Here is a 12,991-nt window from a genome sequence, read left to right as displayed (position 1 = left end):
AACAGAGAGAGAGAAAAACTTCAACTCCCATCATGCTCTAAGAGGAACTCAGAGGCTTTTCAATGCCCTCCCCACACAAGTGCTGCTGGGAAAGTGAGTCCCCAGCAGGGCTTTCTCTGGAGAAGGAGCCTAGGGAACTTTTCTATAGCCAGACAGGGAGAAAGGATGCTGCAGGATCTTCTCCAGGAGTCCCACAGCAGATCCCTGCCTCAGGTATCATGCAGAATTAACTCCATCCTCTCCAGTAGCCGATATATCTGGCTCCCTTGATCTGTTTTGCCCAGCTTTTCGGCTCCCTCCGCCCTGTTCTGTTTTTTGGGGAGTACACAAAACCATCAAATATTGCAAATTATTTTTGGTCAAACTGATTTGGGCCCAAGCCTAATATTCCAACAGCTCTAATCTGTTAGATTAGGCATGCTCTGTCTAATGGTTAATTTATCAAGCAAGATAACATTTTCAAGGACAAAAAAATGTACAAAGCACTTTACAATCTTTATCTTTTTTTTGTCCTCACAACACCCCTGTGAGGTAGGTTATGACTTGTTACTCCTTGAGAATGGATGCAGAAAAAAAAGTAATGTGTTAAAGAGTTCACTCAGAGAGTCCACAGCCAAGGCAAGATTTGACTCCAATCCAAGCCTTGCTCTCTAGGTCCTGGAATACGGTGCTGCCCTGCCATAAGGCAACTCATTGTACTTCCCAATACAGAGCCAAGGACACAACTCTACATTGGGGATTACTGACAAACATCTCCATATATATACAAAATGCCCATATCTGATTTGTGTCTCTTCTTACGGCCAGTCAATATGTGTAGCTTTTCCCATAAGGCTGGGCTCCCATGTCTTGCAAGTAAGCAACGCTTTCATCCAGGTGGGAGAGAGGCACTGTGTCTTCCTCACTGACGTGCCACTCGAACTCGGACTTCAAGGGCGGACGATGATTGTCAGGAAAGGCAAGGGAAAACAAGGCTTCTGGTTCACAGACAAACTTGTATACATAACGTTCGCCAGCCACCTGCAAAAGGAAGAAGCATAAGCACTTACAGCAGGTGGAAATTGGGCAAAAACCTACCTAGATTCCTCCAGAACCAAGATGGTTCAAAGAAGGAAGCCTGTACCTGATGGATCATACACAATGGGCAATAAATGGATTGAAAGATGCTAAACTAGAAATGAGAATCATATGATAGCCAGGGTATACCTGTCTGGGGTGGACCTTTTTTTCCTCCAAAAGGACCACAATGGCATATTTGTTTCAGCCAGAAATATTCTCTGGACAGCACAGTTTTTTGCTGTGGGAACCAAATCTCAAATGGAGACTTTTCCTCAACAGGACTTTACCCTTCTGTCCCTTCATGGCACTATACAAGTCAGCATATTGCACATCTAGTCCAGTGTTTGTTTCTGTATTTATGTATGTATGTATTTATTTACGACATTTATATGCCACCTTATATTCAACCTTCAGTGTTTCTCAACCTTCCAGTGCTGCGATCCCTTAATACAGTTCTGCGTATTGTTGTGACCCCCAACCATAATTTTTTTTGTTGCTACTTCATAACTGTAATTTTTCCACTGTTATGAATCGTATTGTAAATGTCTGATATGCAGAATGTATTTTCATTCACTGGAGCAAATTTGATATGCCCACATTTGAATACTGGGGGGGTTATGGGGGGAGGGATTGATTTTGTCATTTGAGAGTTGTAGTTGTTGGGATTTATAGTTCGCCTACCATCAAAGACCATTCTGAAACCCACCGACAATGAAATTGAACCAAACTTGGCACACAGAACTCCCATGACCAAAAGAAAATACTGGAAGGGTTTGATGGGTATTGACTTTGAGTTTTGGATTTGTAGTTGACCTACATCCAGAGAGCATTATGGACTCAAACAATGATGGATCTGGATCAAAGTTGGCACGAATATTCAGTATGTCCAAATGTGAACACTGGTGGAGCTTGGACCTTGACATTTGGGAGTTGTAAGTGATAGGATTTATAGTTCACCTATAATCAAAGAGCATTCTGAACCCCACCAACGATAGAATTGGGCCAAACTTCCCACACAGAACCCCCATGACCAACAGAAAATACTGTGTTTTCTAATGGTCTTTAGCGTCTCCTCTGACACCCCCTCATGACGCCCCCAGGGGCCCCGACCCCAAGGTTGAGAAATGCTGATTTAGTACTTACAAGGCAGAATTTGAGAGTTTTGCATAGTCCCTGACTCTTCCCTATGCCCAAAAATAGCAGAGCAAATTCTCCAGTATACAGAATGCTGTACAAATGCAATCTGCTGACTCCAGCTTTCTGAGGCACGAAATATACATGTCTGCCAATAGCTGATTGCTTTTTGCCTTGATGTTTTAAACGATTCCAATCTTGGAGCCTTCAAACTGAGCAGATGACAAGAAGGCGGTGCCAGCAACGGAACCTATGACCTTCTACACACAAAGCACGCAGAAGGTGGCAGTAATGGCATCTTCCAGATCTTGTTAGGATTGCAAATATCAGCATTCTGCACCACAGTGGATAGGGCTTCTTTGGATTTCACAATCTGATACTGTCTAGCAAACAGGGGGAAATGTAGCAACCACAAGCAACATGTTCTCTGAACTACAGAAGCAGGGAGAGATGTTAAGCACATGATTGGGATCTGTGTCATATAGACTGGAAAGATTATCTTGGGCTGTCTGGATGCTCCATCCCGTATCAAATTCAAATCACATTCCAGTTCTAAATCCCACCTTTTGCATAATACCCTTCTCATAATAGTAGCGCAGAGAGCGGCTCAGCTTGTCATAGTTCATGGCAGGACGGTTCTTTTGGATGCCCCAAAGTCGTGCCACCTGCAGTACCAAGGTAGAGAGGAAGAAGAGGATTGATCATACAAGAAAAGTGGCACAAAAGTGTTTTAAATAAAAGAAGACAAGGGAAAGTTCACCTCCTCTGGTTCAATGAGTTTGAACTCCATCCCCCGGCCTGTCCAAGCAATGAAGTGAGAATTGCTAGGGTCATCCAGCAAGGCCACCAAGAACTGCCAAAGCTGTAGAGACCCTCGTCGTTGGTAAGGGGGACCTTCGCGGTACCCGCCACCTTCTTGCTTGATGTCTCCTGGCAAGTACAGCAAACACAATTAAAGGCAGCTAAATCAGGAAATCCCAATTGGACGGGGGTCCCCACAAGAGTCAACCTCTGGGGCAAACCAAAAAAGGGGTAACTTGGAATTCCCCGAGCAGACTCAGAAGTGGAGATGGCAGATCGAAAGACAACCTGGCAAAATGGCACTACCTAAAAGAATCTTACATCTTGTGCGACTGTGGAGCAGAACAGACAACTCCGCATCTGTATGCTTGTCTACACTATCCTGGCTCATGTACAGCTACAGATAATGCAGTCGCTGTTGCCCGCTTTTGGTCAAACGATATTTATCCGCTTGTGCTCCATCTATTTTTATCAGTTTTATACTAATTTATGCAATGCTTTCGATACAAAATAAAAATTAAAGGCAAACCTCCTTTTATCCCATTATCTTTTTCTGTCTACTGTAGTGGCTGGTAGCTCTTGCACCAGTGAAGTCATGAACCTGCTTTGTCTTTTAGTACAAACTTTAAAGACAACTTATACAAAATACTATAACCTATATTAAAGCTAGGATTCTGCAATTTGGAGAGTTCTGTTAAAATTTCAGCATAAAATCCAGACCACATTCAGTACCTTTATCAATTGTCACTCACTCACTCCTTCTCCTTTTTAAACACATACTCCCCAAGTTTATTTTGGTTGACAGAAATCAAATATATTTGCAAACAAGAACTAAATCCCCTATTTTACACACTTTCCTTTCAGTTGTGAACGAGAGGCCATGTGCACATTCTTCAAACAGCTTCCTTATTGATGCTTCTGCTAACAGTATTTCTGTGAAAACTGGACAGTGCAAAAAGCTGACAAGAAGAAAATCAACTCATTTAACATGTAAGTAAGGAGTAATTTTAGCATTTTTCCTGCTAAAAGCAAGCCTTCAAAAATTGTACAGTTTTTGGATGCTGTGTTTAGGAGAGGTTGTGTACAATATTCTGTATAAAATTTGGCACAGGACATAGCAGAAAATAATATTTCCTATAATATGGCAGACTTATGATCTGTGACTGATACTTGGATAGTCTGCTTCATAATCAGAACATATATTTATTTTCTAACAGATTTTATATATAAAAATGTGTTATTTGCACAAGCATAAAACCTTAGGGACTCAAAGACCAGTATGTTTTTTTCCCTGACCTTCAAATTTCTCAGGAACAACACAAACATCCTCATTGAAAGGCCGCATTTGTTTCTCGTAACCGTACCCTACAAAAAAGGAGAAAGGGGAACAAAATTAGTGATCTAAATTGTAGCAAGAACCAACCCTTAATGATTCCTGTTGGTGATCAAGTGAACTGTCATCCCAGTCAGCTTCATAACAAGCTCCAGATTGGGTAGGACTGTTCACATGAGAATTAACAATCTCCATGAAAGTCTTTGGAATCATACACATACAATCAAGATGGGTATGATCTAGAAACCTACCATTTATTAGGTAAAGGATAGTTAATAATAATAATAATAATAATAACCAGTCAAGGTGGTCCCAGTGGTGATCGGCACACTGGGTGCAGTACCTAAAGACCTTGGCCTGCACTTAAACACAATCGGTGCTGACAAGATTACCATCTGCTAGCTGCAAAAGGCCACCTTACTGGGATCTGCACGCATCATTTGCCGATACATCACACAGTCCTAGACACTTGGGAAGCGTCCGATGTGTGATCCAATACAACAGCCAGCAGAGTGTCTGCTGTTGCCATCTTGTTGTGTTTCAAATAATAATAATCATCATCATCATCTTTCTTTATATCCCACCACCATCTCCCTGAAGGGACTTGGGGCAGCTTACAAGGCACTCCAGGGTGCACATATAACATACAACAGGTAAAAACAGTACAAAAGTGTAAAACAAATCACATAAAATTATAACAACAACCCCCATCAACACATGTAGCACAAAAACAAAATAATACAACTTTAAAAGAACAGTAGATAAAACTAACTGCCATCAATTCACAAAGTGCCATGTGTCAGCTTCATATGGGCCCATTCAGCCTACTCAAGGTCAAAGGTAGTCTTGTCCAGTACTATTGATTTTGATCAGTGGCAAGTCTCAAAGCTTTAGCAAATCTCTAAATCTGGGGATTAAACCTTAGATCTCAGATAAAGTAAAATCCACTGAGCTATGACCTCCTTTAGTTTCCAATCTAAAATGAGACTTGCTCTTCCTAGTAACTACATTCAGGATCAACTATGAGAACAAGCTTGACACATGTTGTATGACCTCAAAACATTTCTGATTTACAGCACTCCTACAGCAATCCTATCATCATGTTTTCCTAGCAAGATGCTGGGAGAGAACAGTCAGTGAAGTTTCATGGCTGAGTGGGGATTTAGCCCTGGTCTACACAGTCCTGGTATAACACCAACATACCAAGTTCAGTCTTGACATTTACAGCTCCCAAAACAGAATTAAGAAATATGCTTAACATTGGGTTGTTGTAGGGTTTTTGTTTTTTTTTTTTTTTTTTGCTATATGGCGTTGGTCTAGAGGCATTCTCTCCTGACGTTTCACCTGCATCTATGGCAAGCATCCTCAGAGGTAGTGAGGTCTGCGAAACGTCAGGAGAGAATGCCTCTAGACCATGGACACATAGCCCGAGAAAAAATACAACAACCCAGTGATTCCGGCCATGAAAGCCTTCGACAATACATTATGCTTAACATGTTCATATTTTTAAATAAGAGTCACACATCCAGCCCATATTCTCTTCTGCCAGGAGCATCCCGTTTAGTGGAAGAAGGCCAGGTCTGGACCTTGGATGACAACAATGATACCGGTGACTTTCACATCACTGTAACAATGAATCTGCTCTGAGGTATTTTTCAGCAGATAATCAACTTGCTGAAGTTCAGCCCCAAAATACTTCAAGGCCTTGGATAGCTCCACTAAAGTTTAGGCTAAATTCAGAACAGCTTCACAGCCCCATTCACAGGGGAGCTGCCAGCTGCCACTGATTTTGCTGATGCCAGTCAATACCGAAACCACCCACAATGACAGAGTGAAGGAAATCATTCCCAGGATCAAGAGACGTGTACATATAAAAGATTCTCACACAAGCTTGCTTACCTAATGTGTGATCAGGGTTGGAATGACCTGGGAATCCCTCTGTGTTCATATACATCGAATGGCAACTTGGGACATCTGTAAGGAAGAGACAAAATGCAGAACTAAATAGGATTGCTTCCTTTTTCCAGAGACATAAAGGCTGAAAAGTGAAGGCAATACAGCTGTGAAACTTGTCTCTCCACAGTCATCTTTCAATTCTTTCTATCTCTACAGTTGGACACACTTCAAAAAGGTCAAGTCTCAGAAGATAACTTGGTTGTGATGGTGCTGGTTATGCTGGCTGTCTTTAGGCCATTGAATTATCTGTGATATCTGTTGAATATATGTGATTTGATTACTGTCCTATTGATCCCTTAGCTCAAAAAAGAGAAGATTGAGAGGAGATATGAGAGCTATCTTTAAATATCTGAAGAGCTGTCAGGCAGAAGACAGAGTGTTCTCCTTTTTCTGCTGCAGTGGGATGTAGAACCAAAGCCAACAGATTCAAGATACAAGAAAGGCAATTCCATTAAAACATTAGGAATAACATCCGAATGGTAAGAGCATTTGAAATAAGAAAAAATGCCCTTGGAAAGTGGTGGATCTCCTCTGTTGGGGGGGGGGGGGTAAACAGATTGGATATTATCTCTTAGGATTTAGCTGCACAGTATTCATAGAGCTGATATACACAGTTACACTTTAATAATAATAATAATAATAATAATAATAATAATAATAATAATCTTTATTTATAACCTGCCACTATCTCCCCAAAGTGGACTCGGGGCAGCTAACATGAGGCCAAGCCCAAAATAATACAACATGATTAAACACAAAATAACAAGAAAATACATCATAACAAAATATATAAAATAACAAATAAAATAAGAAATATAAAATAGCATAATAAAATCGAACATAGAGGGCAGGCCAGATGTATGAGGTAAAATGTTAAAAGGTTAAAACCCTGGGCGAGATAGGGATAAAAAGTGCATTTACAAGAGAGGAGCCCGGAAAGAAGGAGCAATGGAATTTGGCCTTTATAGGGGACAGGGAAAGGTGCTTTATTTTGAGGGCAACTGTGGGTGGAAACAACCAGATGGGCTGAGTGGTCACTCTCCGAAGGCACATCGGAAAAGTCAAGTTTTTAGATCCTTCTTGAAAGCAGCTAGGGTAGGGGCTTGCCTGATATCCCTAGGTAGCAAGTTCCAAAAAGGGGGGGGGGCACAGCAGAGAAGGCCCTCTCCCTGGTTCCCACAAGTCAAGCCTGTAATAGAGGAAGGGGCGAGAGAAGGGCCTCTCCAGAGGATCGAAGAGATCATGCAGGTTTGTGGTAGGAGAAGTGGTCAGAAAGGTAGGTGGGTCCCAAACCATTCAGGGCTTTATAGGTGATGACCTGCACCTTGAATTGGGACCGGAAGATGAGCGGCAGCCAGTGGAGCTCCTTAAACAGGGGAGTTGACTGCTACCTGTAATTCGCCCCGGTTAGAAATCTGGCTGCCGAGCATTGGACTTATCCACGATTTCACTTATCCAGTTATACACTCTCTTCTCAGTAACTCTGCTGTTTGTCTCATTGGAAAAAAATACAGCTTTCTATTATCCAAAGTTTCAAATATCCCGAACATATCCCCACAGATATTGGGGGGGGGGGGGGGGACTAGGAAAACCCAATTTTCCTAGTTTCCAACAAACCTCACAACCCCTGAGGATGCTTGCCACAGATGCAGGTGAAATGTCAGGAGAGAATGCTTCTAAAACATGACCATACAGCCCAAAAATCCTACAACAACCCTATGATGCTATGTTTTGCATTTAGGTTTAACACTGGGATAGGGAATATTTTGTTACTTTTAACTGTTTGGAATGGCTTTATAATTTTGTCATTTTAATAATGTATTTTATTCTTTATATAATTTTAAATTCATGTTTTAATGTACATGGTTGGGGATCCCTCCCCCAAACACCAACTGCCGCTCTGGGCCAGAGTGAAGAGAGAGGGGGCCCGGGGACAGTTCCACCTTGTCTCCTATGCTATTCTAACAATATAATATAATGTAATATAATATAATATATTGTATATACATATAATATTTATAATATTATAATGTAATGCAATATAATTCTAAAAATAATATATTATAATTATATATTTATATTACATGTAATATTACTAATAATATTACAATATAATGGTATAGTAATATTTAGTACTGATATTGTACTATGCTAATAATATAATATCTTGTATGTATATATATCTTGTAAGCCAATCTGAGTTCCCTTCGAGGTGAGAAGGGCAGCATATAAATGTCGTAAATAAACAAATAAATATGTTTATTTTATGTCTGTTGTGTATATGGCATCGAATTGTTGCCTTTGTAAGGCTGCTCTGAGTCCCCTTCGGGATTGAGAAGAGCAGGGTATAAATACTGTAAATAAATAAATAAAATAAATTTATTTCAAGCTCTTTGAAACAAATAAAATTGATGGTAGCATAGGGGAAAGTATCTATTTTCTTCCTATTAGGATCTCCAAATTCAGAAATGTAAGTCCATGCCCCAAAAAGCAAAAAGGTTCCCCATCCCATCCCCATTTCCACATACAGATGTAAGTGTAGAATCAAATACTCTTGCATTACATATTCACAAAGGTTTAAAAAATGAGTCATTATGACTACAATCCCCAGAATCCCCTACCCAGGAGGATTCTGAGCAACATAGTCTAAAAAGACAGACTTTCCCAAGCTCTGCCCAATTTCGATGCATAGTCAAGAAAAGCTTGTCTTTTCCACAAAGCAGCTGAGTATTTATGAAGTTTCACTGAAAAGGAATGGGAAAGGCCAGGAACAGAGCTTGGCAAAAGGGACCTTTCAGGACTGCAATTCTTTAGTGTGGCTAGCTGTTAGCATCTTTCCCTCTGAGTGTCAATTTCTTTTTTCCAAGAAGATAGGCAATTTTGAAGTTTTCAAAAGAGGAAGAATCAGTCCAGTAAAAAAAAAAAACCACTTTAAGAGTTGTCCATTGTGCATGTATCTGGGCCACATTAGGGAGCCAATACTTAGCAAACCAAGGAAAACATGCTTCCAGTAGGGCATTTTGATTCCCCTCCATTTGGAAGTTCTCACTTTCTCTGCCTGCCCTGATTTTGTCTCTGGGCTGCAAGCCAAAGCTTGGCTGTCTGGTTACCAGCCTGCATACGCTGATGTCAGCCGTCCCGCGGGGAGAAAGCGTGAGCAATGTAATCCGAAACCCATCCTGCCCCACCTCCCCTCAGCCCAGGAGGCCGGTTCCTCTGCCTCCATTTTGTGAATGAAATTCCTTTCTGCTTCATTCAGCAACAAGCAGGCTCCGTGCCAAAACAGCAGGGAGGGTGGAGGTTCAAGGTTATGCAATACCAGACTCGGCCCTGGAGAGCCAAACAAAACTCCTTTCTCTCTCTTCCCCCCTCCCAGCCCCCTCTCCTTTTTTTAGCATCACAAGGTCACCGCATGTGCAAGACTCCTGCTCCGAGCTCCACGGCACAATTCGAGAATCCAAATGTGAGAGGCTGAAGGGCGGAAAAGAAAAAAGTACAACTCATGGAAGAGGTCGTTGTTCAGAAGGAAGCCATGCATCCGAAAAGAAATCTGTTAACTAGTTGTAGGAGCGCCAAAGCCACAGAGAAAAGACTGAACAAACCATTAGCAGCTGCTGAGGTTTTGGGGTTGCAGAAAGTGTGAATCTGGGTGGAAAGGATGTGCCCAAATCCTGTTCTTGGTGCCACATGGACCCCCTAAAGTCTCCATAAAGAACTCCAAAGGTCACAGCCTTCCCCCACCACCACCGTACATTTTCTGCCCCCCAAAACAGATAGTCATAAAACACACAGGAGTTCAAACCCAGAGTTTTAACACTCAAGCCTGACCGAGTTTATCTAAAATCTTAACCTGACTGAAGCTGCATCTACACTGTCGAATTAATGCAGTTTGACACCACCTGAAAGAAACCCTCGGTGTTGCAGTGTGTTAAACCCCTTTGCCGGCAGGACTGAAGACCAACAGGTCGCAGGTTCAAATCCGGGGAGAGGTGGATGAGCTCCCTCTATCAGCTCCAGTTCCTCATGCGGGGATATGAGAGAAGTCTCCCACAAGGATGGTAAAAACATCAAATCATCTGGGCGTCCCCTGGGCAACGTCCTTGCAGACGGCCAATTCTCTCACACCAGAAGCGACTTGCAGTTTCTCACGTCGCTCCTGACATGACAAAAAACAAAACAAAAACCACTTGAAGTCCCATCAATGCTATCTTGGGAGTTGTGAGGCATCAGCACTCTTGGGCAGAGAAGCTGAAGACCATTTTAGATTACGAATGCTATGATTACATAGCATTAAGCCATGGCACTTATGGTGGTGTCAAACTGTATTAATTAGACAATACAGATACACCCTGAGCAAATATTTGGCCTGACTGAGAAAACCTGTCAATTTTTGTCACAAATCTCAGGTCCTTTCCTCCCCAAATAAAATGTGCAGATGTTAATAATTTAAAAAAAAATTAATAAAAATTACCACCTTATATGCACAGGCAGTCTCTAACTAACGAACAGGATAGGTTCTATGGGCTTGATCATAAGCTGAACTTGTTTGTAAGTTGGAACAAATACATTTTGAAGTATAATTCCAGCCATACATATACATATACATACATACATACATACATACATATATATATATATATATATATATATATATATATATATATAATTTAGCTTTGGGCAACATAGGAAAGGGTTACTACCCCTGTGGTGTTTGTTTTTCTGTCTGTATCCTTGTTTGGAAGATTTCACCTCACTCTGTGTCCCTGTGATAATTGGATTTTGAAAAATAAAGCTCGTTGTGGAAACAAGGATTGGTGATAACGCTTCAGTGGAGACAGCTTTTCCCCATGATAACTCTTCCAGGAGTGAATTTCACTTCCTAGGAGTAGATTTCTCTCACTTCCTGTTCTCTCACCCCTGTTCTTAACTATGATTAATTTGTGAGTTGGATGTTTGTTACTAGGAGACTGCCTGTATACTGCACCACCATCCCAAAAATGGACCTCTCATGTCCTCCTACCTGTTTCAAATGCATAGTCCATCTGTTCTTGTTTGATCACCACTCCGGCTGTGTATTGGGAACTCCCTGTAGCTCCCAGCGCATTTGCTTGCTCATACATGGGATCATGGAATTCCTGCTTGAAACCCTGAGGAGGGTATGGTCGGCATGGGGCAGGCAACGGGCGCTGATAAGCAGGTGGAGTGTTTGATGCCAAGGTCTGGGAGACAGAGAAGGGCTGGCCAGTCTCAGGATGCAGCTGGTATGAGCTAAGAGGGAAACATAGAAAGATAGCAGAGTTTCAGAGGGTGGCAGAAGAACACATCCCCTCCAGATAAAAAGGTAGGTGGTCTAAGACTGTTGACATCTTCTTTTCTGAGCAGGACTTCTGGGTCAGGACAGTGTGGTAGAGTGGTTAGTGTTAGACTGGGCTCTGGAGATCTGTGTTCACTGGGTAACTTGCTGTCATACCCTCTCAGACTTATCTGCCTTCTTTAACAATATGGAAAGAACATTCCCAACTACTGGTAGTGGGAATTGAGTTCTACACACAGTACCACTGCAGATGCACACCATTGTAGATACACAGTAATGAATCTGGAGTGGTGTGTCAATGTACACTACACACTGCAAACATCCTATACAGATTACCAACTGCACCATAAAGTGACCACTATGTGCTTTCACTGTTTCTCATACATGACTCTATGGCAGGGTTCTATATAGACAAGGGACAGTGCTAGCACGACATATCTCCGCTATGCTAAGATGTGAGATCTTGGCCAATATGTGTTGGACTACAGCTCCCACCAACTCAAGCAAGCATCCAAAGTGCCCTAGTCTAATATAAACAAAGGTTATGGATTTCTTACACCTTATTTCCATCAAAACAAGTACCAGAGACCAACAAAGGAGCCTCTCTAAAGCCCCTTCCACACAGCTGTATAATATCCACATTGAACTGGATCATATGGCAGTGTGGACACATAATCCAGTTCAAAGCAGATATTGTGGATTATCCGCCTTGATGTTCTGGGTTATATGGCTGTGTGGAGGGGCCCTAAATCCAAACATTGGAAAAGGTTTGTTGGGAAACTGGAGAACTACATAAAGGCTGACGTTTATGTCTTACTTGCTAGGGCGACTACAGCTTGTTGCAGCAAATGTACAACACTTTCTGGAGAGCTTCACAGAAGCCATAGGCTGGATTTACACTGGCAAATAATACACTTTATACTGCATTATATAGTTAGCGTAGACTCATATAATGCAACTCAATGCAGTTTGAATTGCATTATGTGAGTCTACACTTTTAACCTGGCAAACTGTTTTTAATGTATATTTATAAATGTTTTAATGTATATGGTTGTATTTTATATGTTTTATATTGTGTCAGCACTGAATGGTTGCCTGTTGGAAGCCCTCCTGAGTCCTTCTTCGAAGGTTGAGAAGGACAGGGTATAAATGGTTCAAATAAATAAATAAAAAATAAATGCACTGATCATATAATGCAGTTCAATAGTGTAGATGCAAGCCTTAGCCACAGTATATGTTATATAAACAGCATTCAAGTTATCGAGAAGTTTTAGTCTAAAGGTTTTGGCGGTAATGCATGATGGACATGTTTCTCAAGGGAGGACGCAATTCAGTTTCAAATTAACACCTTAAACTGCTGTGGGCTTCCAGGGTTACAATAGGGGAAACGGGGG

The 12,991-nt window shown here is 41.5% G+C and overlaps 1 protein-coding gene across 2 annotated transcripts in view; it reads right to left on the bottom strand.

The window, feature by feature from the left end:
• Positions 1 to 476: 476 nt before the first annotated feature.
• Positions 477 to 12,991, bottom strand: part of ETV4 (ETS variant transcription factor 4) — a 48,264-nt gene continuing 35,749 nt past the window's right edge. For both annotated transcript variants that reach the window (XM_067469996.1, XM_060780804.2), the window contains 6 exons: positions 11,304 to 11,551; positions 6,227 to 6,301; positions 4,291 to 4,359; positions 2,954 to 3,123; positions 2,757 to 2,858; positions 477 to 1,020 (listed from right to left, as the gene is read on the bottom strand). In XM_067469996.1, coding sequence (XP_067326097.1) covers positions 808 to 1,020; positions 2,757 to 2,858; positions 2,954 to 3,123; positions 4,291 to 4,359; positions 6,227 to 6,301; positions 11,304 to 11,551 — 877 coding nt within the window. In that variant the 3' untranslated portion in view covers positions 477 to 807. The remainder of the gene's footprint in view (positions 1,021 to 2,756; positions 2,859 to 2,953; positions 3,124 to 4,290; positions 4,360 to 6,226; positions 6,302 to 11,303; positions 11,552 to 12,991) is intronic.

The sequence above is a fragment of the Anolis sagrei genome, chromosome 6, assembly GCF_037176765.1.
Source record: "Anolis sagrei isolate rAnoSag1 chromosome 6, rAnoSag1.mat, whole genome shotgun sequence".
Classification (NCBI taxonomy): domain Eukaryota; kingdom Metazoa; phylum Chordata; class Lepidosauria; order Squamata; family Dactyloidae; genus Anolis; species Anolis sagrei.
This window is presented reverse-complemented; position numbering and strand designations above follow the sequence as displayed.